Raw genomic sequence first — 25407 nt, forward strand, 5'->3', positions numbered from 1 at the left:
CCTTGTAAAAAAAGATGATTATTTTAACATTTATTTGTATACATGTATTTTAATTTTGTAAATTGAAAGAACGTCATTATAAATTGAGTAATTGTTACATAAAAAGGGTTATCATATGTAAGTTACATGCTTGATAACATGCAGTTTTCTCTTGAAAGAAAAAAATAAGCAAATGAAATGTAAACTTTACAGTAAAATCCATTAGCAGCTTGAGTATCATTTGCTGAAATGCGATTTGTTGTGCTTATATGTAATACGGCCTGTTTGTGATGCTTTTGTGAAGTCACTGTATGTTCCTTTTTTCTTTTTTTACATTAAAACTTACAATGCATCATGAAAATGAAATTGCTTGATTTTTTTTTTGATTTTTTTTTTAAACGTCTATCATTGGGGGGACGTGTGACGTATTACGCACGGCCCCGCCCCGCCCCTTTTACGTCTGTCGGTCATTGTTCTGCGTGAGCTAGCTGATGTGCTAAAGGCTAATCAAGAATACCAAGAGGTCTCAACTTTTTTTGCATGCATATAAGATCGTTTTAATTTCCACAAGGCGTTTAATAACTTGTCGGCTTCACAATGAGCAAGAGGAAAGCGCCACAGGAATCACTCAATGAGGGAATAACGGACTTTCTTGTGGGTACGTGGAGACAAGTCAGACGGTTGAACTCGGCTAACAGCAGCTAGCGTCATCGCTCTGCTCTGTTTTTGAGTTTAAAATGCCACAAAAAACTTAAAGAGATATTATTTATCTATTAAACTATGCTAAATGATACTGATTCTTTGTCGCAATTCTTAGTTTTAGTTGCTCAGGCAGATGGCCCGTGTCTTATCATTTAAATGCCTCAAATTTAAATGGCTTCCTATCACAATGGCAGGAGTATGAGGGGGGTGGAAAGAAATGAAGTCTTACAATGTTTTACTTCCTTCTCCAGAACTGGCCAACTACGAGAAAAATGTCAACAGGGCAATCCACAAGTACAATGCTTACAGGTAAGCTCTGAAGGCTCTGCTATGGTGTGTGCTTTGTTGTATGTAGGATGAAAGGTTCATTATGTCAACCCAAGTGCATAATAACAGATACATTACTGTTTAAACCTATTATACATCCATGTTGAGGCTCAAAACACGAGTTAAGAGTATATAAGGCACAGTTAACTTTAATGTGTACAGTCTAGACTCAGAACTAATGGAGTTACTTACATACAGTTACAGTCTCTGTAATAAATCCTACCTTCATGCTCAATATTTCAATATTGACTCAAAATAGTGAAATATCATAATATGTCATAACCACTTTTCTTTTCCTCCGTGGACAGGAAAGCGGCATCTACGATTTCCAAGTACCCTAACAAGATAAGAAATGGAGAAGAAGCTAAAAAACTGGTACATGCACTGAATACAATCTTAATGTCTTCACTTGCTATCTATTGTAATGAATGCATTAGTGAATTTGTGACAGTAAGTATGTATAAATCTGAAGTGGTTGTCCAGATGCAGAATGTGACTTTTATGTCAGACAAATATTCATACAGTTTGAACGTTTTGTAATTAAATCTAAATTTAATAAGTGTCATACTTTTAATTTCTTACTCTTAATATAAGAATTGTGTCTGCATTTCCACACGTTTGAATTTTCTCTGTAAAAATCCTGGGTGAATTGTTCGGATTCACCATGTCTTTTAAAAATGAATCTGTGTTTAACTTGACCCAGATGGATGACGTCATCCGTTCTGCTTATAGACAGTTAATTTCAGTGCACTTACTGTCGACACACTTGAAATGACCCCATCATTATTTGCCTTTCCTAACACTGATGTGCTCATGTTGTTGCTGTGGTTGTGTGTTACGTGATGCCCTCTGCTGTAGCCTGAAAATGTTTGTCAACAGCTACTCTGGTCATCTTACATAACCGCTGCAGATCACACTATTCTGCATCCTCATGTTGTGCTTCCACATTTCAACAGGATGGTGTGGGAGCTAAAATAGCAGAAAAGATTGACGAGTTTCTACAAACTGGCAAATTACGGAAACTGGAAAAGGCAAGTCTTTAGGCATGGGAATACGCGATTGCTGACACATTGCATATTTGTTTGAGGCTTCATTTTTCTTTGTCATCCACACACTGATGTGCTTGTTTCATATTCCCCTCTAGATCAGAAATGATGACACCAGCTCTTCCATCAATTTCCTCACCAGAGTTACTGGAATTGGGTATGTGTTAATTCAGTTAATTAATCCAGATTAAAAAAATTCAATGGAAAAGAAGAGAGAATACTGTGTGCTCTAAACAAAAAAACAGATGAACTCCAGGTAGTGCAGGATCCTCTTGAAGTTAAAAATACTAGGAGCTAAGGATTAATTCCTTGCACGTGTGTGCCTGAAGTAAGCCCAGTGCTTTTTTGTTTCTCTTTTTTAAAAAAGAGGTAATGTTTTACAGGGACATTCACAGTTAAAAGCATCACGACTTACTGTAATGCAATGGCTAGCCAATTCAGTTGCTAGATTTATTGTTCCTGTAAGTTTATCATTCGTGTTTAATCTAACTCTGTCTTGTCTGTTCTGGCTCCTGACTTTAGCCCTGCTGCAGCCAGGAAGTTTTATGAAGAAGGGGTGAAGACGCTAGAAGGTTTGTTCTTAGTAGTGACTTTATTTGACACACACACACACACTATTCACAAATGAGCAATGTTCGTCAATTTTATTTTTGTTTTACTTATAGATCTCAAAAAGATCGAGCATAAGCTAAACCATCACCAACAGATTGGACTTCGGTAAGTGCGGCTTACTTATGTTAGAATATCATCAGGTGATATACAATCTACTTGATAAAATATTGACACATTAGCTGGTTATTTTGCTGCTTTCAGGTACTTCGAGGAGTTTGAGAAAAGAATTCCACGTACTGAAATGGAAAAGATGGAGGTGATGAAGCATTTCCTTTTTACTGTCATTTTGATTTGATTCTTTAATTACTTGTCATATTTTTCTAACTCATTATGTTGTTCACATTTAGACACTGATTCTTGGAGAGTTAGATCAAATTGATCCAGAATACATTGGAACAATCTGTGGAAGTTACAGGAGAGGTAAAACTTTTTCTTCAGGTTTATCACAGCTAAGTTACTCATAGGAGCTCAAACTGTGGTAATAATGATATTAAGTCACGTTCCTAAATTACAGGTGCTGCATCGAGTGGTGATATTGATATCTTGCTGACCCACCCTGACTACACCTCTGAGACTGAGAAGCAGGTAACACTCGTCCCTGCTGTAGCTCACCTATCCTCTTGTAAATTCACAGTGTAGCCATGAACCGCGGGGCTGACTTGTTTTTATCTCTTTCTAATTAATTTTGTTCAATGTTTTTTTTTCTAGCCCAAGCTTCTCCATGCCGTGGTGGAACATTTCGAGTCGATCGGCTTCATAACGGACACTCTGTCCAAAGGAGACACCAAGTTCATGGTGAGGCTCGTGCTTACTCTGTCCCGTGTGGCCAGCTGTATGTGTTTGATGTTGTAGCTGGTAACACAATTAGTGCAGTAACTATAGTCGACCCATGAAGCACATGATAGTGGTCACAATGTTCTGGATCTTGTTTTTCTAGGGAGTCTGCCAGCTGCAGCAGAGTGATGAAGATGAGGAGGAATACCTCCACCGGCGCATTGATATTAGGTGCCCTGCTTTATATTGCTTTAATACTACTCATTCAGGTCTTAAACTATAAGTGGAGAGGGATTCATTGTGATTTGATTTGAAATGGTTGAATTGTGATATTTTAAGTAAAACACGACTTTTACCTACTACAATACCAAACTCATGTTCAATTTAGTATTGTAAATTTGTTCAAAAAGCGGCAAATGTATGTTTTTATTTGATCATTCTTCTAATAATTATGCTTTTTCCTTGCTTTCTGACTGTTCCCATTTCCTAAGGTTGATTCCCAAGGACCAGTACTACTGCGGAGTTCTGTATTTCACTGGGAGCGATATCTTCAATAAAAATATGAGAACTCATGCTCTGGAGAAGGGCTTCACTCTTAATGAGTACACCATACGACCACTTGGAGTCACTGGTGAGTCTGACTCAAACCTGAACCAGCTGATCTCTGTTTCAGGCCTATGTCACTTCTGCCATCAGTCAGTAACCAGTGACTCATGTTTTTAATATTGGCTGTTTTTCTCTGTGAATATGTTATAGGTGTGGCAGGGGAGCCTCTGATGGTGGACAGCGAGAGAGACATCTTTGAATACATCCAGTACAAATACAGAGAGCCAAAGGACCGCAGCGAGTGAAGATACAGTTGAAATTGTCTATTTAAGGCTACAGCTTTGCTATAAACAAGATAAGAATTGTGTTTACAAATGTGTGGGTTTGTGTGTTAGTCTTTTATTTACTCATTCGACTATGTGATTGAAAACACAACCATGAAAGTCATTGTAAGTGTTTGTTTTGGACATTTTTTCCTATTGTAAGTCGAAACTTATCATAGTAATGAAATTTTAAACTAAATACACATGCCATGCTCTCCACACCCAAATTGTGTTTTAACTGAGGTTTAGCTCTCCGTGGTTGTGTATGAAGATTTACAGGCTCAATTAGGTAGGTAGGTTTTTAATGCTCAGCTGTATTTATTTTATTTAAATTTTTGACCACGCCTGTATACATTTTCATTCTTGATATTACAGAAAATTGTTTTAACATAACCTGGGGAGAGCAGTCTTGATGTAGATTAGCTTATGGTACATTTGTTACTCATCCATCATGAACAATGAGGACTCTTTCATCACTACCATCACCACAGTTGTGTTGTGTTAACACACTTGCGCGGAGTTGTACCAAAGCTGTTTATTGTGTAGTTGTTACACATTCAGACAGGGCAGTAGTATTGCTACTATATCTTAGTAGTTTTTTTAAGCCATTTTCTGTCGAAATTTAAGTGTATTTTTTACACCTAACTGGTTGACTGGTTATAGAGGACAAATGAATACATTTTTCAATTTCTTCCATTTTTTGTTTGGTGTGAAAATATGACTGTGATGCTGAGACTTGAATCTATTATATGTGGTTCTGTGAAAATGATTAGTGTGAGTAAGGGAAATATTGTATCTTCAGTTTTCAGGGGTGCATTTGAGAGCAGTAGATTAAAAAGTTATAAACCTAACCAGGCAATGGGACACTGTTACAGCGTATCTTGTGAATTCATCTGTAACACAAAACCTGAATATTAGGAATAGGACTGTCTGTTCTGTAAGAGAGTGATTACAAATAGTAAAAAATAAAAATAAAAAACATTTAAAACAATGTGGTTCTGTTAACTTTGTGCTTGTAGTGAAATATATGATGACAACATTTTTTTAATTTCCATTTTCACTTGAAAATTAATTAAATTAAAAGGAAAAGGAAGGGAAAAAAAGAAAACTGATAGTGTGTTAATTATGAACATAAAATAAACATTGTGCTGCTGGTTGGTTTGTCGCTACACATAGATATACCTATATCTATGGTCGCTACATAAGATAAAATATTTCCTGGTAACAAATAAATTGTTTGGTGAGATGCACACTTCCTGGAGGTAGAACAGGAACCATTTTGTCAGTCAATACGTTTTGTTGTTTGTATGCGTATATTTATTTTCTATCTTTATCTACTTTATCTGCAGAAAAAAACGTCTTTTTTTCAATGTTGTGTGGCTCCATCGCTAGTTAAGTTGTTTACAACGGTTGCCGCGGCAACAGTCGTGTCGCAAGGCATGATGGTTTGAAATAAAACGCAGCCAGAAACTCCGGAAAGATAGGCCCCGCACAGCCAATGACATCGCCGAGTGCATTTATATCAGCCAATGAGAACACGTCGAGGCAGCAGTCTCTTACGGTTACACACCCACATTACTTTTGTGTCAACCACTTCGCGGGAGTTGTCACTGGAGGAGCGGTCGTCTCTTTAAAACTACTCTAACAGCACACAAGGGACTAATAGGTAAATCTAAGAATTTCGCATGCACAGTATTATGCTATGTCCACTTTATTTTCATTTAAAGTATTTTTTAAAACAGCACCGTCCATGTTTGGACGTCGTTATTTTCCGTTCGCTGGATGAATGAGCCGCTAGTTATCGTGCTTAAACGTTAGCTAATCAACAGCTCATCATCGCTCAATATGCATGTGTGGCGAGATGATGATGATGCTAGCTTAACCCCTCTCACCGTGACGCCTTAACTTCAGTTAATTTCAAGCCCAATCTGTGCCAAACGTTGTAACGTTAACTATCACGAGAATGTGATGTTTATTTTGATGATCCACTCGTTGAATCAGTTAAAGCGTGTTTATTTTTCGCTGCTTTCTAACGTTAGCCTGTCGCATCAATGTGCTTTTCGCTTTGCCAGCCTCGTATTTCACTGGATTCTTGTTGAAACCTGCTGATTTTTTTACACGATAATCTGAAAATGTCCCGCGTATCCATAGAAACTACGCAGAGCGCGCATCCAGCGCGAGCTTGTCGCTGATGGAAGTTGTTATGCAACACTTGTAGAAATGGCTAGTTCAAATATAATGTGTCAGTTATTATATAATAATAACTTCGTCACTAACTAGTCGTTGTTGGGTTTTTTTGTTAGTTTTTGCAGTTTTTCTTTTTCTTTTTCTTTCTTTTTTTTTTTTTTTACAAGAGCCTTTACGGTCTCAATACAGCCCCGTATCGGCCAATCGATGAAGGCTGTTCGGATGCTCGGGGGGGTCTTGAGTCGATTGTATTGTGTGTGTGCCAATGCGCCTGTGAAGATGATGAATCCTCTACTGTGTTTTCGTTTCCCAGGGCAACCATGTCCGATAGAAAGGCAGTGATCAAAAACGCTGACATGTCTGAGGACATGCAGCAGGACGCCGTGGAGTGTGCCACACAGGCCCTGGAAAAGTACAACATCGAGAAAGACATAGCTGCATACATCAAAAAGGTAACCCCCCCTCACACACACTAATACTGCTGCTGCTGTATCCAACATCTGTAACTTTCACTTGCTCAATTAAGTGCCACATTTTTTAAGGCAGTTTTCTTTAGTGATCTCATGTAAAGCTATTTTCGCACTCACTGACCAACCATCCCGTGCATCATCCACGACACACACCCAGTCTGGTATTTTCCAATTGTTTCCACTCTTCCTGAGGAAACCTATTCCTCTTGGACTGACTGTCTTTCGTACACACCTCCAGTCATGATTGTCATAGAAATTGTTTCTAATACTTGTAAATAGCTGTATATTATATTCCATATTTGCATAATTGGCAATAGGATACAGGATTTTACAGTGAAAATAAAAACACAATTGAATGAGAAGATTGATTCATTACTTTAATTTGCAGTAGACCACATTTGAGAGTTACAGCCTCATTATTAACCATATCCCAGACTTCGGCGCTCATACTGGGGCTCTCAAAATTTTAAAACTTCTCCAAATCAAGTGTTTTGCCCTAAGACCCTGACGGCAGAAATAAAAACTGTATGTTTTCACTGAGTGACACTGTTGTTTACAATGATAAGAACAGATTTTGGATGGGATCATTTAATATTTAGTCGTTGTTTGAGAGTGATACATAAAGATTTGGGTAAAATGCTCTGCTAATTTCCGCTGCCTATAACAATCCAATGTGCACAGAAAATTGTATCATGTGATAGTTGATGTGTAGTTTTTTAGTATAATGACACGTTTTCCTTAAATGTCTAAATACAATATGTCTCTCTCTCCCACACAGGAGTTTGACAAGAAATACAACCCAACCTGGCACTGCATCGTTGGGAGGAACTTTGGCAGCTACGTGACTCATGAGACCAAGCATTTCATTTACTTCTATTTGGGTCAGGTGGCCATCCTGCTGTTCAAGTCCGGCTGAGGGAATGCATTTCCTCAACACCAGCTTACCATACATACAGTAACTGACTGACTTCGACAAAGGCACTTATCATTCCTTGGCAAGGGGCCGCTGCCTTTTTCTGTGCTGCTTTCTACTTCGTTCTGTTTTTTGAGGATAAAAAACCGTGGCCATGTTAAAGAGATGATACACTTGTATTTATTTTTGTCTTGTTACATTAGACATGTCATTTTTTTAATTAAAGCGTAGCTGTTAAGCTGTCTGGGTCCAATGTGTTGTGTGGTCATTTCCTTGCACTGCTTCATTATATGCTGAATAAACCAGGACACTTACAGTCCCATACGACCTGGTACTTTGTCATGTTTTGAAATGCAGTGATGCTCTTTGGTAACTACAGTATATGTATGCAGTGTTTCATTGTAAGCATTGCCAATAGAAAGAAATGTTACATAAGACAGTGAACTCTATTTTATGTGAAGATACTACATGCTAAATCCCCCTGTAAAGTCATGTAATGGTATCATCCTGATGAGGTCATCAAGTTCATTATGACTTGGACCTACGGCATTGTTCGGGGAGCGAGAGCGGCACATAACCTTGAACATTTCTGTGTTGTATTCATATGTAGTTATGAGGATTTCATTGTCAGAAGATGTTAAAAGCTGCTGATGGTAACCTAACCTCTTAAATAGAAAATACCATACATATACAGCTCTGGAAAAAAATAAGAAGACCACTCCAAAATGTTCTTAATAAATCAGCTTCTCTACATGTATGGCAGCCATCGATTCCAGTGTCTATTGAACTCCAACACAAGCACACCTCACTCTACTTAGCTGATCACCTGAACCAAATCAGATTTAATGAGGAAGAAAGATCATAAATAAATAAGAAAAACACTGCTGCGATTAAAAATTGTGATTATTCCACTAATTTTGATTTCTAAACTCTTCCTAAGTTTAAAAAGTAGTGTTGTGTTGTTTTAAAATGAATATGAACTTGTTTTCTTTGCATTATACAAGGTCTGAAAACACCACATTTTTTTTAAATAAATGCTCTAAATGACAATATTTTTATTTCCAATTTGGGAGAAATTTTGTCAGTAGGTTATAGAAGGAACAAAAGTGTTCATTTTACTCAAACACATACCTATGAATAGTAAAACCAGAGGAACTGATCATTTTGAAGTGGTCTCTTATTTTTTTTCCCAGAGCTATATATTATTGTGGCTCTAGAAATTCTGCCAACATGTTGCTGAAATAGCAGCAAGCTACTGACAGGTGGCTAGAAAACATCCAAAAGCTGTGTATGTGTGTGAGTGTGTGTGTGCACTAAACACCCGAACAAAAGGAGGCAATAGATGGTTTAAGATGGTACTTTTATTACAACACATTTAGAAAACCAGCTTGTGTGGGTAGACACCGTTTGACAGACAGAAGGAAGAGCGCAGGTATCCTTTCAGCTGAGGTACTTTCTTGATGAGGGGCAGGAGCTGAGCATCGACAGCTTTCTGGTCCTCCTTCCTCTGCTCTGTCAGCTGGTACTTCTGCAAGTCAGAAAACACACAGAAACGTCTTAGTCAGGCCATCGATAAATCATCTGGAAATCATTATGTCCTACAGCAGGGGTGTCAAACATGCGGTCCGTGGGCCAAAACTGGCCCGGCAGAGGGTCCAATCCGGCCCTCAGGATGAATTTGCCAAGTGTGAAAATTTGAAATTGCACGTATTTCTATCAACTCACGTCAGGTTGTTCATAACATGTTTTGTAAAAGGATAGTTTATTAACCTTAGAAATATCTTTATAATGTACTCAAACAAAGGGAAAACTTAAAGGTTTTTATTTATTTATTGGTTATCATGCTATTATTTTACTGGTCCGGCCCACTTCAGCTCAAATTCTGCTGTTTGTGGCCCCTGAACTAAAATGAGTTTGACACCCCTGTCCTACAGTGTGTTAAAAAAAAAAAAGAAGGTGAAATAACAAGACAAAATGCAAGGTAGCCCACCTCTTTCTCTGTATCAAAGATCTCTCCCTCCTGGTGACGGGGCCTCCTCAGCTTCTTCTTCTTGAAGTAGGCGTCGTTCAGAGTTTTGGGGACCTTCATGCCAGTGATGTCAACCTTGGTGTTGGTGGCAATGACAAATTTCTGGTGAGCCCTGCGCAGGGGAACTCTGTTCAAGGCAAGAGGGCCTGAAAATGTGAAAGAACAACACTTGTGTTAGAAAAAAAAGGACAATATTGTGGTGTCTGTGCTATTTAAAATTATGGGCAACACTTCTGTAATATACATTCAATGATGATTTAAATCTTAACCACTAAAAAAAACCACAGCCACACTTACCGGTAACAAGCAGAAGACCACTTGAGAGCTGCTTCAGGAAAACCACACGCTACAAGACAAGAAAAAACAAAAAAACAGACATTACAAATATGAAGCTACCATAGTAAGAGGTGTTGTGCGCTCACACTGAGCCAAGTACTGCATCAACCACTACATGTTATATTTAGTGCCAACTTGGACACAAAGCAGATCCTGCAACTATTCAACTCAAGCAGTGAAGCTCTGGGGAGAGGGAGAGAAAAAAAACTACCAATCATAATTGTGCCACATGAACAAGAATCTACAGCTGCAACCCACTTACATGTCGGGCTGTGTAAACCGAGGAAAAATACATCTACTTGACATGAACCTCTAATTTTATCGAGAGAGCGCTGCCTGTCAGTTTCAGAGCTGAAACATTATTTAGGTCAGCCACTGCTCTGAGTCTGTGTGGGCATACTCGCTTCTATAACTTGCCATTGGAAGCGTTTTGAGAGTGGGAGGGACAGCGTCTGTGGTACCGAGGGTGTGCGATTATACTGATGTTAAACCCACAATATGTCCTTAAGCAGGATGCGTCACTGATTTTGATTTATATATATATATTTTTTGGGGCCTGTTGTACGATTCTCCTCATCGACACTGAGGTGACAAACGCACCGTCATGCTGCCAATTTCAATTTCAAATACTGATCTGTGACAGGTCGGTGGAGAGTAGGGATGTCACGATAATAGATTTTTGTGGTACGATAATAGTCAGAAATAATTTTATTTTAATTTCACAACACTATTAATGTGTAAAATCAAATATAGTTAGAATATAATTAATACTAATTATAAAATATTTCAAATATCTATTAAAATATGACCAATTATTAATCCGCCAGGGGAAGTGTTTGAAATATTCAAGTCATTAATTGTCATCGATACCAAATGTTTAAGTTAATTAATTTTAATCTTTTATTTTTTAATTACAAATGACACTCTAGCATTTTAAATTCCCACCAATTCAATGTTACGTTAGATAAATGGACCAGTATCTGTGCATTTACCTTAACTTTGGTGCACATCTGCCGACACGGTTCATAGATAATCCTTTTTTTGGAAAGTGACGGTATTTAGGAATCTTTGCGATCCAATAATTGTGGCGTTTAATACCGCGATTAATTGTGAAAACAAGTAATTGTGACATCCCTAGTGGAGAGAAAAGAAAAGTACACTGGTTGAAAAGGCTACGCTAGAAAAAGTGAAAGTTTACTTAGGTTACAGTTGAAGATCCTCTCGCCAAGTCACCTATTTTCTATGTAAACCTCTTCAAAGCACTTCTTTGGGGTTATACGACCATTGTGTCGGTCGGGTTTAACCTTGTACTATTAATCAATCAGTATTGATGCTGTGCTGAGCTACCCATCCACTATCGGCTACCATGTCCGATTGAATCTTGACAAAACGATGCATACCGAGTGTTATTAGAGCAGGCATGTCCAAACTATTCCTCAAAGGGCCGTGTGGCTGCAGGTTTGTGTTACATCCAAGCAGCAGCAACACAAACATATTTGACTCATTTAATCAACTGATCAAAGTCAGAGAGTTGTTGTGTGCTCTTGATTTGTTCACCCTCAGACACACATGGCCCTTTGAGGAACAGCTTGGATATGCCTGTATTAGACAATGCATATTGTATTTTGTATGCTTTCTATGTCCCAATATAGATCATTTTTTTGGATTTCCAGTTACAGGTCTATGTAATTAAAGCCTTCAGTGGAGCGATCATTTGGTTTACATCTGGATCACAGATCATGGCCTTGGAGATTATGACCAGCAGACTGCAAGTGACACATCGTTAGCCTAATAGCATAATTGCCTAAGTCATATTTGAACATTTTCGGGGAAAAAAAGAAAAAAACACAATTTCTAGCAAGCAAAGTCAAAAAGATGACTTAGGCAGATAGTGATTTTGGACTCTAAAAAGTGTTCTGATTGGTTGAGGACATAGGTGATGCAGCAGTGGTAGGAGAGGAAAGTTAGGCAGATATCTCAATTTGGCCAAAAAATGACTTAGGCAATTATGCTATGAGGCTAACGACATGTTATGAGCAATATATGAAAGTTACAGAAAGAAATTGTTGTTTTTCCAGTCATTACTACACATTTCCTACTCCTTAAACTTTGACAGGAGATCAAAACACAATCCTTCTACTACATCCTGTCATACAAAAAAGTAGTACCTATTCGGTTGTTGTTGTTGTTGATCCAAAGTCTCCAACAAGCATCAAAAATCATTTCTGCCACCTCATGAGAACAGTGACAGTGTTGTCAAGTCATGTGCTAGAAACTGTTCTCACCTTTCCGCGGTGGCGACCAGTCAGCAGAACCAGGACAGTTCCTGGGGTGATGGAGCTGCGCAGGTTCCTCTTGTGCTGGCTGAAGGGCTTCTTCCCGTGGCTCTTCAGTTTCCGGGCAACATCTTCTGTGGGGTAGTAACGGGGCTACAGAAAGAGCACATAAAAAAAAAATGTTACCGTTGAACCGTTAAATTCTTAGTTTGGTGCAGAAACTCAGGTGATCAAAAAACAAATGCAAAACAGACTTTATTACAAATCTGACCGGTCATTTTCTGAATAGAAGAAACATTCAACGCCTTTTCTAGCTCAGTGTTTATTACGGTAACTACTTGACTCCAATACAGTCGAATGCAATAGTTTTAAGGAGGCGCGTGTTCAATTATGATCATTCTGGAGGATTTAGCCTGCCTTAATTTATATGAATGGGATAGGGATTTATTGCAAACTGGTTTCAGACTGAAATCTGTGTATTCATTAAAGGGATAGTTCAACATTTTGACAAATTGGCCCATTGCTACAATCCCTATAGTCATAGCAGTAGGTTTGTTACCTTTATTGTTGGTGCAAGCTATTTTTAGAACGGCGGAGCAGAGCCGTGAGCCGCTCAGAGCTGCGTTACGGAGACTCATGGGATTTCTTGGTTTCCCCTCATCAAACTCATCAAATACACAATCCAACAACTCCAAAACGCTCTCGTGGACAAGTTGTGACCTGCACATTCACCACACTATGAGATAATAACAGAACGTTACCAGACTGAGTTGTTTTAGAGGTAAATTGAATGTGCAGGTCACAACTTCTCCATGACAGCGTTTTGGAGTTGTTGGTTTGTGTATTTGATGAGTTTGATGAGGGAAACCAAGAGATCCCATTGGCCTCTGTAGCGTAGCTCTTAGCAGCTGATCTGTCAAATGTTGTACTATCCCTTTAAACTTGTGAACAAATATACATTTCATATCTTTCTACTGTTACTAGTCTTGAATAACATGAAAAGTTCGGTTTAAGTGTGTGGTGCAGAAAAGCAGCAAATGCATGCGTTGTGTGTGCACTGACTGATTACTTGGCTTGTTGCTGTCCAAGACATAAGTTTGTCTCCATTTCTGTCCTTTAAATACACAACTCATCCATGTGTTCTCAGTGGTTTTAACAGATGGTTGCCCTGAACAGTATGAAGCACTGTGGGCCCACTTGTTAGACAACTAGTTTACGTCTATCCTGATCATGTACACACTGGCATAACGACATCTAATGTTTCCACTGTCATTAGGACGAACAAAGTTTAATCTGAAAGGAAAAGACTGGTCACATCACTCACCATCTTGCGCATCTTGACAACGCGAGTGCCTCCATTCTTGTCACCTCCGACAGTCTTGACCACGGTTGCCTTGGGCTTTGTCTTGATCTTCTTCTCGATCTGAAAACAGGACCAACAATCAAAAGTAAGTCACAATCATCAACTGCAATACGCATATAGCCTCTCCACATAGTATTTATAGCAGAGTGTCATGGACCTGGACCTGCCCCTCACCTTAGTCTCAGTGGTCTTGGTCTTCCTCTTGTACATGGCCCGCCGGGCGTACATAGCGGAACGGGAGTAGCGGCCGATGCCCCGGGCCAGAACCGGGTTACGGCTCCCGTGCTTCTTCTTGGCAGCCTTCTTGTCACCCTCTGCCATCTGACATAAAAGAAACACAAGTGGTGGTGGTGAAAAAAACAGCAGAAATATCAACAATATTAATATTTTTTTTATTTTTAATAGTGGTTCCTCTATAAATATGTTTTCCAGCCTGGAGTCATCCGTGTTGTGCACATGGATCTATTATAATACATCCATGGTTGTGCACCACTATGTACTTTGATGCTGATTCTGTTGCCAACTAGTCTGGACTTGCACTTTATCAATGACAGCAACACCATTTGAGTAAGTACAATTAATAGTCCATTTAGGTAGGTACAATTAATAGTCGACCAGGGACAGCAGAGTTATTTTCAATCTCAAAACAGATAGAAACAGAAACAGTTGAATGCTCAAAACACCAGTCATCGCCAATGCTGGGGAAGCATGAGAGGTAGCGACCGCTAGCTACTAGCAACACAGCAGAGGGAAGTCGCTAAATCGGCTAACCTGCCACTTGTGTCCTTAAAATGTCAGATAGATGTTTTTTTCACAATTAGAAATTACGTTTAAAACAGCGGGACTGTATGTGAAACTCAGGACACAGGCGTACAAAATGACAAAATGAGCAACACGCTTCTGTTAGCCTGAGAGCTAACGTTAGCGCCGGTGGCCTAGGACTGAGGATACACCAAAACTGCTCATTATTAACAGAAACATGACGGATAAATCTTGGAAATAATTATGTCTAACGCATCGTCCACACACACGGGTTCGTTTTGTTATATTTGGAGAATGGATTATTTGTTCTATAACACGGATGAAGACAGATTTTATTCCCACAGTAACACGAAAGCAAGGCAGTCTTACCTTTGCTATGAAAAAAAGAACGACATCCGGGCATGTGACGTATATAAGGACGCTGCACCATGACGTTGACGTAATTACGTCGCGTTTCAAAGCTGTCATGGTACTTGTAGTCCTTCTCCTTTATTTCTCATGCGCATTTGAAATGAGATAACCAGATATTTTTTTTAACAAATGGCACTCGCCAAATAGTCCAGGCAATCTAGCTCATTTTGGACCCAAAAATAGAACTAATTGTAACAGAATGTTTTTCACCATAAATCATTTCTATGAGGTGTCCAGAACAACATACTAAAAGTCCTAAGAAATCCTAGTTGGGGAAATGAGCCATACACTAATCAAATATGCCCAAGATTCACCCGAATAGGCTTATTTTTTTCCTTTCCTTTACTTAAAATTAATTTTCCAAGAAACTTGAAATATAGAAATGTTACTTTTCATGTATACTTTCATTGTGTAAAGTTTCATTGTGGTAGGAGTAAAGGAAAAAAATAAGCCTATTCGGGTGTATTTTGGGCATATTCTGTTAGTGTATTGCTCATTTGCATATTCATATCCGTTTTCAAAGAAACTTGTAATACAAAAAAAGTTACATTTCATAGATACTTTCATTGTGTAAAGTTTGATTGTGATAGCAGTAAAGGAAAAAAATAGCCCCATTGGGGTGTATTGTTGTTTGGCCTTATTGGCACCATAGACTTTATATAGCATAAATCAATCTTGGACTGATGAGAATTAAACATATTTCACCAACTAGGATTTCTTAGGACTTTTAGTATGTTGTTCTGGACACCTCATAGAAATGGTTTAAGGTGAAAAACATTCTGTTACAATTAGTCTGTCGGAAAATGCTATTTTGCCTGGACTAAAAATAAGAACCAAATATTGTTTTTTTTATTTTAGGTGTTTCAGTGAAATTAATTTCTCAAGAATATTTATAATGATAATTATAACAATTATAACAATTTCATAACTGTATAGAGCTTCTAATATCCAGAAACCAACAACAATAAATAGTGTTTCTAATTTTAAACTTTTCAAAAATTATCTGGGAAAGAAATTTATAACAATCTCCAAGCTATCTCTGTAACAACAAAGCATGAAACTGCAGAAGAAGGGAAAAAAAGCTACAAGTGCTAAATGCCACTGTTCTGTGTTTAATTCAATAGAGTTTTGGCAAAAAGGCAAATCAAAAAATAATTATTATCAGGCCTACCTAAAAAAACAATTGAAAAATGTAACAATTGAGCCATGAAAACATTATTCCCACACACGTTTCCTGCCCTGAGGCATAAAAAAAAACACAGGCCACTGATGAAAACTTGACTTGTTTTTTAATTTATTGAGCTTCGATAACAAAGAAATACAAAATCTGTTTTTTTGCTGGAGTCATCACAGGTCAAGGCATTTTTTCCTGACACTACTCAACCTGGAAAAAGGCGTCATGGAGAGTATTTTAAGGCAAACACCGTATTTCAGAGTTACTTTAAACCTCACTCTAACCCAACAAAACTGTACGCGATGAGTTAATAATTTGCTACATAGGTTAATGTTAATAACCGAGGAGTTACATCTGTATTTCAAGCACACACACACACACAGAAACAGACTTTTGCAGCACTCTGGTACAAAGATCAGAAACACGAGTTCGCTCAATACGTTCAAAGGGTTCCCAAGGCAAAACTGGCCTGAAACATGAAATTTATTTTTGCATTTTTTGTACATATAGGCTGAAATAAGTATCAAGAGTCAGCAGCAATAAATGAGTGATAGTTTTGTTGGAAAACCTGAGCATGTACCTCATATTGAGAAGAGAGCATTAATGATTTTATATGTGTAGAAAAAAAATCTCTTTTATGCATGTGTCAACTTAATGCTGATTCGCGATGTGAGTGTGGGACATTCTTGGACAGGATTTCCTCTGGTGCAGCAGCTTCTCCGGTTAGCACTTCTCCAGAACGACGGCGATGCCCTGACCGCCGCCGATGCAGGCGGAGCCGACAGCGTACTTGCCTCCTCGCCGCCTGTCAGAAACAAAGTTTGTTACAGCTCACAGCTTCTCAATGTGCCAAAATATCTACAGTATACTCTCATAGTTACTAATGACTGGCCGACCTGAGCTCGTGAACCAGGTGAGCAGTGATGCGAGCACCAGAGGCACCGAGAGGATGTCCGATGGCGATGGCGCCACCGTTGACGTTGCTCTTCTCTGGGTCCAGTCCCAGAGCCTTAGCGACAGCCAGGTACTGAGGGGCAAAAGCCTCATTCACCTGTGGAGAGGATATAACATCAGTGGCGTACATGAGAATTCACTTAATTTGAGTAAATGCTTAAAAGGGATAGTTCAACATTTTGGTAAATTGGCCCATTGCCATAATCCCTATAGTCATAGCAGTAGGTTTGTTACCTTTAATTGTCGGTGCAAGCTATTTTTAGAACAGTGGAGCGGAGCGGCGAGCTGCTCAGGGCTATGCTATAGAGGCTAAGGGAATTTCTTGGTTTCCCTCATCAAACTCATCAAATACACAACCCAACAACTCAAAAACGCTGTCGTGGACAAGTTGTGAGCTGCACAATCACCACGCTATGAGATAATCACGGAACATTACGAGACGGAGCTGTTTTAGAGGTAAATTCATGCAAAACCACTGATGCGCGTTGTGTTCAGGGACCGTTTTTCAGCAATCAGACTCTGTATTTACCTCGAAAACGGCTCAGTTTCGTAACGTTCCATTATTATCTCATAGCGTGGTGAATGTGCAGCTCACAACTTGTCCATGAAAAGCGTTTTGGAGTTTTGGGATTTTGTATTTGATGAGTTTGATGAGGGAAACCAAGAAATTCCTTTAGCCTCCGTAGTGTAGCAGCCTGCCGCTCCGCCGTTCTAAAAACAGCTTGCACCGACAAATAAAGTTAACGAACCTACTGCTATGACTATAGGGATTATGGCAATGGGCCAATTTGCCAAAATGTTGAACTATCCCTTTAAGGTCAAAACAGATCAAATGACACATATTTCCTATTGATCACCTCACAACAGACACAGTAGCTCCACCTCGGCCAGATACAACAGTAAATTGTTGTATACACAGTAAAGCCCTCATCTCTAGGCAATTGAATCAGGTCAACTTGACTATTTTGTCTGTGAAGAGGTTTCGCTCCTTATCCAAGCGGCTTCATCGGCTTGTGTAGACTAGACTGGCTTAGCCACTTGAATAAGGGGTGAAACATCATTGAATACAAAAACTAAGTCCAGTTGACCTGATTCAGTTGCCTAGAGATGCCTTTGACATGGACAAATGAAAATTTTCACAGACATAAAGCCTTCATTAAAGGGACAACGAGGAGTTTCTATTTGGTTATAAAAAAGTCTCACGTTAATGTGGATGAATCTACGTTACCCACACTTGTTAATGGGCCCATTTTCGATAAATATATTGTTTTGTCTCTATCGTTATTTTGTTATTATTAGTGGTGGCGGAAATGCTGGACGAGCCGACCATGTTTCCTTACTTTCGGTTTCCTGGCGAGTCATGAGAATAACGCCGCCGAATCGCTGTTTATGGTCAGAACTACGACGGTAACTGAACCTCTTTGAACCTCTGACTTTAATTCTTGATGAATTAAAACATGAGTCCGTCTTGCGCCGGTCGAAGAATTCTACGGTGCGCGCGGAGGCTCATAAATGTAGTGTGAAAACGCTTCGCTTTTCCAAAACTCCTTGTTGTCCCTTTAACTATCTCACCATGTCATATTCAATAATGTATCAGTCACAGATAGTCTTTGACAAGTGGTTTTGTAGTTAGTTGTTGTGTTGTTACTGCCACTTGCATCAAGGATGTGAGTACTTCCATCACAGATCATAAATTCATGACATAACACCTGAGGAGGAAAATTGTGATGTTGGTTTTACACTGGTGACAAACCTCCACAAGATCCATGTCGTTGAGAGTCAGTCCGGCCTTTTTAAGAGCTTCTGTGATCGCTGGAACTGGACCTAAGATGATCAGAGAGAGAGCAGAGTCAGACATTAGTCCAACAGGAGATCATGTCAAACACCACAACTGTGTATTATTATTACTCATCTAACTATTTTTAAATACAAAAAGCTTCAACTGCATCTCCATAACAGTTGCGTCACTCACCAATTCCCATGATGCTGGGGTCACAGCCGGACACGTGATAGGACACGAGTCTGGCCAGTGGAGTGAGCTTGTGCTCTTTCACCGCGTCTTCACTTGCGATCACCAGCGCAGCAGCACCGTCAGAAACACCCTGGACATCGAGCACAGTGTTTGGTTTATATCTGTATTGTCTGTATTATATACATATACTGTATATATCTGTATGTATATCTGTTTATATCTCTATAACTGTGCAGCTCAGAATGACATCACCATAACTTCGACCCATCAGCTTCACTTCATTAGGCACAACTTTCTGTGTTGGACCCCCTTTTAAAGGGGAATTTCTGTTTTTTTTTTACAATCTGGACCTTATTTCTAGCATAAAATACGATTCCGACTTGTCAGAACAAAATGAGCAGCTGGATGAAGTTCAGCTTCCACAGGCTTTGCTTCCTCTGCAACTTGGACACTAAAGCTCCGGATAGTTGTGCTAAAAATGGACCCGAATGCCGAAGTGGAATGATTATTATCAGAATGAGCCGGGCAGCGGTCGGAGATGACATAATCTAGGTCAGAGGGTAGGTCAATCTACTGTACAGACCACGGATGTTGATAACAGCTAACCCCGGACTCAGAGGGGACTAGCACTAGCGTATCATAACAAAATATTGGTGAAATGAACGAGATTCGCGGCAGATAATGTGTTATTTAGAGGCTGCCCTATAGACTCACATTATATGGATATACGCGGCTGTCGGCTGGATCTAATTTTGTTGGAACGACTCGTAATGACACCATTTATTGTGTTTATTTATTCATGATACCTATTCACTGTATTATTCACTGTATTTATATTATTGCACTTATTGTATTCAGTATCTTTTATCCTTCTTTAGCCTGACCAGGGAGAAAGACGTCTTGTATGCATCGCATTTTTCATTCTTTGTGGCAATGTTGTATGTATCGTCCCTAAAAAGTTATCTGGGTGAGTAATCGTCATCGTATTTTATGTTAGAAATAAGGTCCAGATTGTAAAAAAAACGGAAATTACCCCTTAACTCACCGATGCGTTGGCGGCAGTGACCGTCCCGCCCTTCTTGAAGACAGGAGCCAGTTTGGCCATTTGCTCCAGCGTGGTCTGAGGCCGAGGGTGTTCGTCCTGAGCCATGGACACTTTGCCTTTCCTCGCTTTGACGTCAACGGGAGCGATTTCTGCAGTGTAGTGGCCGCCCTCATGAGCTGAAATAGAACAAAAGTTCATGATTAAACAATTAGAAATTGGTTTATCATGGACACAAAAAGGTGTGACTGCAATATGTACAGTATCAGAAGGTGGACAATTTCTAAGTTTCCAAGATCTAAAGACAAAGTACAGCTTCGAAAACAAAGACTTTTACAGATATCTGCAGTTGAGAGATTATTTCACAAAAGAGATAAGGTCAAATGAAACTATAAATAAGGTGACTGGAATTATTATCAATTCATACAAACAGAAGGGGTCTCAGCCCATCTCTGCTCTCTATCGAGCTTTGGGTGAGAGTAGGAAGGAATCAACACTTTATATAAAAGCAAAATGGGAAGCAGAACTAAAAATCCAAATACAAGAGCAGGAGTGGTATCATATGTGTGAGACACAATGTACATCAACAAATTCTTTAATATGGAGGGAGTTCTGCTGGAAAAACCTAACTCGCTATTTTATAACACCGAAAATAAAATCTAGGCAACTCGCTATACAACAAGACTGCTGGGGATTATGTGGGAGCAATGAGGCGGACCATGCACACATCTTCTGGAACTGTACAAAAATGAGGATATACTAGCAAAATGTTAACACTGTTGTAAAAAATGTTTTGGGATATGAAATCCCAAATACTTGTCTAGTGATGTATCTTGGGAATATTGAGAAGGTTGTAATGAAAGAAGATCTGTACTTGACTAAAGTATTACTTGCAGCAAGCAAGAAAGCGGTCACAAGAAACTGGCTCAATGTGAACACTCCAAACCAGGAGCAGTGGTTGGGAATTGTCCAGGAAATCCATGTTATGGAAAAATTGACATACCTGCTGAGACTCAAAGAGAACGTATTTGAAAGGAACTGGGAAAAATGGAACATTTACATGAGACGTGACACCAATTGAACGAACGCTAAATGGAACAGTGGACTGAACAGTAGCATCTCCAGACAGTATGTTAGTGTTATTATTGTTGCTCTAACTTGTACCTTGTTTGTTGTATTGTTTTTCGCCTATATGTGAAAACTCAATAAAAATCTAAGTGATAAAAAAAAAAGAAAGAAATTGGTTTATCTTGAGTAGAGACCTTCTCCTGAAAAGCAGTGAAATGAATGTGTAAAGAAAATACAAATCAAATCCCGTCTTACCCGCCTTCCACCTTTGTTGCGTCTGGTGTGCGTAGTTGTCACACTCTTCTCGTGTGATCTGGTACTTCTCTGCCAGGTTTTCTGCCGTGATGCCCATTGGGATTTTGATGTGGAGGTCAGTCAGACCGGCCCACAGAGTGTCCTCCAGCTGTCAGACGAGAGATTTTAACTTTTTTAACTTTTTTTTTTTCTCAAAGCTGCTGGAGTTTGAAAACAAGTTGTTGAAAAAATCAATCCAAAGCTAACCTTGAGATCGAATCCAAACTTTGTACCGAATCGTATGTTGCGAACAGCGTACGGCGCCTGGCTCATACTCTCCGAGCCCCCGCACAGGACCACCTCGGACTCCTTCAGGCAAATCTCCTACAAATACACATAGAAACGAGTTTAAGTTTTGAAGCAGCATGAGAAATCTAAAGAAACTGGTTGTACATGGTACACTGGTATTTGGTGATATTTCTCCAGTCTGTTGCACATGTTTGTGTAAATTCAATAATACAACAGCAGCACGTCCATATTTAACCCCATGTCCAGCTTTTATTGCCATTGTAGATTCAATTATAAGATAATTTTGAGTTAAAAATGCTGGGCAAAATTATATTCAGGTGTAAAAAGGGGCTAAACATGATCATGATGGATGTAATAGTATTTAGCCCAGATTACATAACTGAGGTCTATTCTTGTGTGGGACACACTTCATTTCAAAATCAACTCGGCAAACTCAGTTTAAAGAGTAAAGTGATCAAATCTAAAATTTTAAATCATGACAGCCAAGTGAATGAAGATGTTTGTCAGAAGTTTTGCCTGGTATTACATTTGCAGACTTGTTTTAAATCACATCTTGTGATTGAATAAGCTCACATTCAGCTACGCCTTGTACCCAGAAAGAGCAGAAAAGAGAGTGTTTGTATTCATATTCCTGCCAGACTGTTTCTCGTCCTTGTTGCATGCTTACTTGAGCGCCATTGATGACGGCCTGAAAACCTGACCCACACAGTCTGTTCACAGTGAGAGCAGGCACTGGGATGGGAACGCCACACCTCAGACCCACGTGACGAGCGATGTAGGGGGCATCGGCCGAGCTCTGAAATTAGGGAGGGACACAAATAAGTCAGGACACAAATAATTATGTTAACACAGGTATTTTTTCATGTGATACCGTGTGGATTTCTGTTACCTGCATGACATTTCCCATGATGACACTGTTGACCAGCTCCGGTGCCACGCCCCCTGCAGCGAGGGCCGCTTTGGCTGCGTGCTCAGCCAAGTCTGTTGCACTGTGATCCTTCAATACGCCACCATATGTGCCGAATGGAGTGCGCTTGGCACCTACAATAAATACACCTGCAGAGGAAAGGACAAGGCGTTCACACACCACTCACCGTTTACTAGGGAGGTACAGGCTGCAGAGATGGTTCACACAATCAGTTCATTTATATACAGAAGATAGGGGAACTGACATCAGATGCATCAAATGGAGCATTGATTTGTGAATTATCAAGGTAACTGGGCTTTTGTTTCGGTTTCATCTAATTTTATACTAGCCAACACCTGACATAGGGTGTGTTTAGTGATGGGATAACCTGTGGTGAAAACTGAGTAGCCTAACTTTGTAAATTTGAGTAGTTTTTCCAATGTAAATGGCATGATCTGCTGTTATAACTACTTTGCTAAAGTACTTGAAATGATACAAACTAGTTTAAATGTGCTGCAACTTGCAACTTGTGTTAATTCTCCATGTATCTTGACATATCTGGAGTGCTAAAGTTCAGCTGACAAAAGGTTAGCACATATAGAAAGGCAAATAAACCTAAATGATAAGCTAGAGTGGTATAGCTTGAATAAAGAGAAGATAGTTCATGCAATGCGTCTTTGTTTGACTGATATTAGGAAACTCTTTATGTGAGAATCCATATGGTTACTAATACTAAGCTATGTAAAGCAGGGTTACACCTTTTCTCATGAGCGTTTGTAGTATAGACACGGTCTCAAGTTCATTATGTCACCTTTCGCCTATATTCACGTCATCTGCAGCAAAAGTGTAACTAGTAGCCCTCTCCTGACACATGTCATTTAAATGTAATCTATCTTACAGAGAAGAATAGAAGTCATAATAATGCACCGATTAGCAAATGTGAAACGTGTAGCTCCAACATTAACCCATTTTCAAAGTCCTACACCAGCATGCATTGAACCAGTCCTGCTTTTTTTGGTTTCTTTCTGGGATAAAGCGTGTGTTTGTGTGTGTTTGTGTGTGTGTGTTTACCTCTGAGGAGTGCCATGATGCTGATTCAACGACCCACCACTGTCAGGATCAAACCTTTCCTGCTGATGATCTTTGTTTGGACTCTGTGAATCAATCCGAGGTTGAATCATATAACAACCGGACCCAGCAGCTACAACCTTTCCCCTAAATACAGCCGTAGTTCGTTCGCCCGGTGCGATTCGCCAAGAAAAGTTACACATAAATTCAAAAAGACAGACTAAATAATTAACAAGGTCACATAACATTTTTTATAAATAGTTTAAATGTTAATTTATATATAAATTAACATGTGTCTCAGACTATTGATTTATTTTTCTCCAGAAACAAAACAAGACGAAAGTGCGCCTCGCCGTAACTCGTGTGTCGTCATCACGCTGCGCTGCTTTTCTAACCAAGGGGACAAGCTAAGCTAAGCTGAGCTGAGCTGCCAGTGATGTGTGGTGGTGGTGGTGACATGTGAGCGTTTCTGTCACTTTATTGTGTGTTTTAAAGTGAACCGACTCACACTGGAAACATGTCTGCGGCTTTATCGCGCTGTGTCTGCAGGGTTTTGTCCTCCCGACACACCGCCACGTCGTCCAGGTAAGCGCCGTTGTTGGTGTTTTGTTAGTTAGTTAGCCACCTGGAGCTAACGGAGCTAAAGGTTATTCAGTAACTTAGAAGAGAAATCAAGACATCAAGTCCTTTGTTGTGTGTTTGTTTCGCAGTTTGCTGTCTGGGGGACTTCCCCAAGCTGTCACCGTGAGTCCTTGGTTTGCCCCTGTGATGACACTGAAGACTTCTGCTCCTCTGAGGTAAGATCAAGGCTGAATTTCACTTGTATATTTCCATTCAAATAGGGTGATTTTGATGACTGCTGAAATGAGAAAAAATAAATACAACCCCCTGCAGCAAGTAGACATTTAAAAGGAGACTTTCTTAAAATGTTTATGCACTGTGATTGTTTATTTCACGGCTTTTTAATCAGAAATTCAGAAACAAAAAACAGAAATTGTGGCATGTGATAAAGTTTGGGCTAAGCCAGCATTCAGTAACCACTGTTCCGCCTGTTATCCCACTCTTTTCTTAAAATCATTTGCAGGACATTTTCAGCTGCTATAGTATGACAGACATGTTACCACGCCATACACTATTACAGGGGTTCTTAACTAGTCTCACTCTGGGACCCACATTTTCCCATGGTCATTAAGTTGCGACCCACTTTTTTAAAGCCTTTAAAAACTCATTTTGCTCTTTATTGAGCAAAGTGCATTTCAGAGCACATGAATGAAACTGAGGAGGACCATGACAACTGCATGTACGGAAGTGAATTAAAAAATATCAAACTGCACAAAATGGAGACCAACAAAATGATATATTTGACTTCTAATGCATCTCTGCATTCAGAGCATATTCACAAGTGAATAAATATCAAATTGCACAAAATAAAGACCCACCAAACAAGGTATTTTCACTGCATTCAGGCCACATTAATAAGAAACTGATATCTTTGCATTCAGAGCAAATAATAAGAAACTGAGGAGGACCATTACAACTGCATGTGTTCACATGTCTTGTGTGCCTTTCAAAATAAGTTATTTTTCAAAATAAAAGACATGTCCAACATCAGATGTGCATTAA

The 25407-nt window shown here is 39.3% G+C and overlaps 4 protein-coding genes across 5 annotated transcripts; 2 read left to right on the forward strand and 2 right to left on the reverse strand.

Annotated features, from left to right (window-relative positions):
* Positions 1-448: 448 nt before the first annotated feature.
* polb (polymerase (DNA directed), beta) lies at positions 449-4909 on the forward strand. The gene is made up of 14 exons (XM_085786128.1): positions 449-637; positions 933-990; positions 1317-1383; positions 1965-2039; positions 2153-2211; positions 2577-2626; positions 2720-2771; positions 2868-2922; positions 3014-3086; positions 3181-3251; positions 3375-3461; positions 3604-3671; positions 3932-4071; positions 4197-4909. The coding sequence occupies exons 1-14, from the start codon at positions 577-579 to the stop codon at positions 4289-4291; spliced, it is 1011 nt and encodes a 336-aa protein (XP_085642254.1). The 5' UTR covers positions 449-576; the 3' UTR covers positions 4292-4909.
* A 992-nt stretch (positions 4910-5901) lies between these two features.
* On the forward strand, positions 5902-8132 carry dynll1 (dynein, light chain, LC8-type 1). The gene is made up of 3 exons (XM_085786129.1): positions 5902-5975; positions 6810-6948; positions 7745-8132. The coding sequence occupies exons 2-3, from the start codon at positions 6817-6819 to the stop codon at positions 7880-7882; spliced, it is 270 nt and encodes an 89-aa protein (XP_085642255.1). The 5' UTR covers positions 5902-5975; positions 6810-6816; the 3' UTR covers positions 7883-8132.
* Positions 8133-9222: 1090 nt separating this feature from the next.
* On the reverse strand, positions 9223-15109 carry rpl6 (ribosomal protein L6). 2 transcript variants are annotated; one of them, XM_085786131.1, is made up of 7 exons: positions 15015-15109; positions 14058-14204; positions 13845-13943; positions 12530-12673; positions 10206-10254; positions 9870-10054; positions 9223-9407 (listed from the first exon to the last, which is right to left on the reverse strand). In XM_085786131.1, the coding sequence occupies exons 2-7, from the start codon at positions 14202-14204 to the stop codon at positions 9255-9257; spliced, it is 777 nt and encodes a 258-aa protein (XP_085642257.1). In that variant the 5' UTR covers positions 15015-15109; the 3' UTR covers positions 9223-9254. The 2 variants fall into 2 exon arrangements, with proteins under 2 accessions (XP_085642257.1, XP_085642256.1); XM_085786130.1 differs by having other exon boundaries at positions 14988-15032.
* Positions 15110-16333: 1224 nt separating this feature from the next.
* Positions 16334-23933, reverse strand: acaa2 (acetyl-CoA acyltransferase 2). Its single transcript, XM_085786119.1, has 10 exons — positions 23788-23933; positions 22699-22865; positions 22477-22605; positions 21768-21884; positions 21522-21669; positions 20202-20377; positions 19157-19286; positions 18938-19008; positions 17127-17281; positions 16334-17035 (listed from the first exon to the last, which is right to left on the reverse strand). Exons 1-10 carry the CDS (start codon positions 23801-23803, stop codon positions 16954-16956), a joined length of 1191 nt encoding a protein of 396 aa, XP_085642245.1. The 5' UTR covers positions 23804-23933; the 3' UTR covers positions 16334-16953.
* Positions 23934-25407: the final 1474 nt, after the last annotated feature.

Source organism: Trachurus japonicus, chromosome 9 (genome assembly GCF_045865225.1).
Source record: "Trachurus japonicus isolate A0001 chromosome 9, Traja_1.0".
NCBI lineage: Eukaryota > Metazoa > Chordata > Actinopteri > Carangiformes > Carangidae > Trachurus > Trachurus japonicus.

Excerpts from the sequence above, each read along its gene's own strand:
- polb (XM_085786128.1), top strand. The coding sequence starts at position 577 with ATGAGCAAGAGGAAAGCGCCACAGGAATCACTCAATGAGGGAATAACG. Across the intron at positions 991-1,316 it reads CACAAGTACAATGCTTACAG|GAAAGCGGCATCTACGATTT; the intron begins GTAAGCTCTGAA and ends CTCCGTGGACAG. Across the intron at positions 4,072-4,196 it reads ACGACCACTTGGAGTCACTG|GTGTGGCAGGGGAGCCTCTG; the intron begins GTGAGTCTGACT and ends AATATGTTATAG.
- dynll1 (XM_085786129.1), top strand. The coding sequence starts at position 6,817 with ATGTCCGATAGAAAGGCAGTGATCAAAAACGCTGACATGTCTGAGGAC. Across the intron at positions 6,949-7,744 it reads TAGCTGCATACATCAAAAAG|GAGTTTGACAAGAAATACAA; the intron begins GTAACCCCCCCT and ends TCTCCCACACAG.
- rpl6 (XM_085786131.1), bottom strand. The coding sequence starts at position 14,204 with ATGGCAGAGGGTGACAAGAAGGCTGCCAAGAAGAAGCACGGGAGCCGT. Across the intron at positions 10,055-10,205 it reads TGGTCTTCTGCTTGTTACCG|GCCCTCTTGCCTTGAACAGA; the intron begins GTAAGTGTGGCT and ends TCACATTTTCAG. Across the intron at positions 9,408-9,869 it reads TCTTTGATACAGAGAAAGAG|AAGTACCAGCTGACAGAGCA; the intron begins GTGGGCTACCTT and ends TCTGACTTGCAG.
- acaa2 (XM_085786119.1), bottom strand. Across the intron at positions 22,606-22,698 it reads TCATGGGAAATGTCATGCAG|AGCTCGGCCGATGCCCCCTA; the intron begins GTAACAGAAATC and ends CCCTAATTTCAG. Across the intron at positions 21,885-22,476 it reads CCGTCATCAATGGCGCTCAA|GAGATTTGCCTGAAGGAGTC; the intron begins GTAAGCATGCAA and ends GTGTATTTGTAG.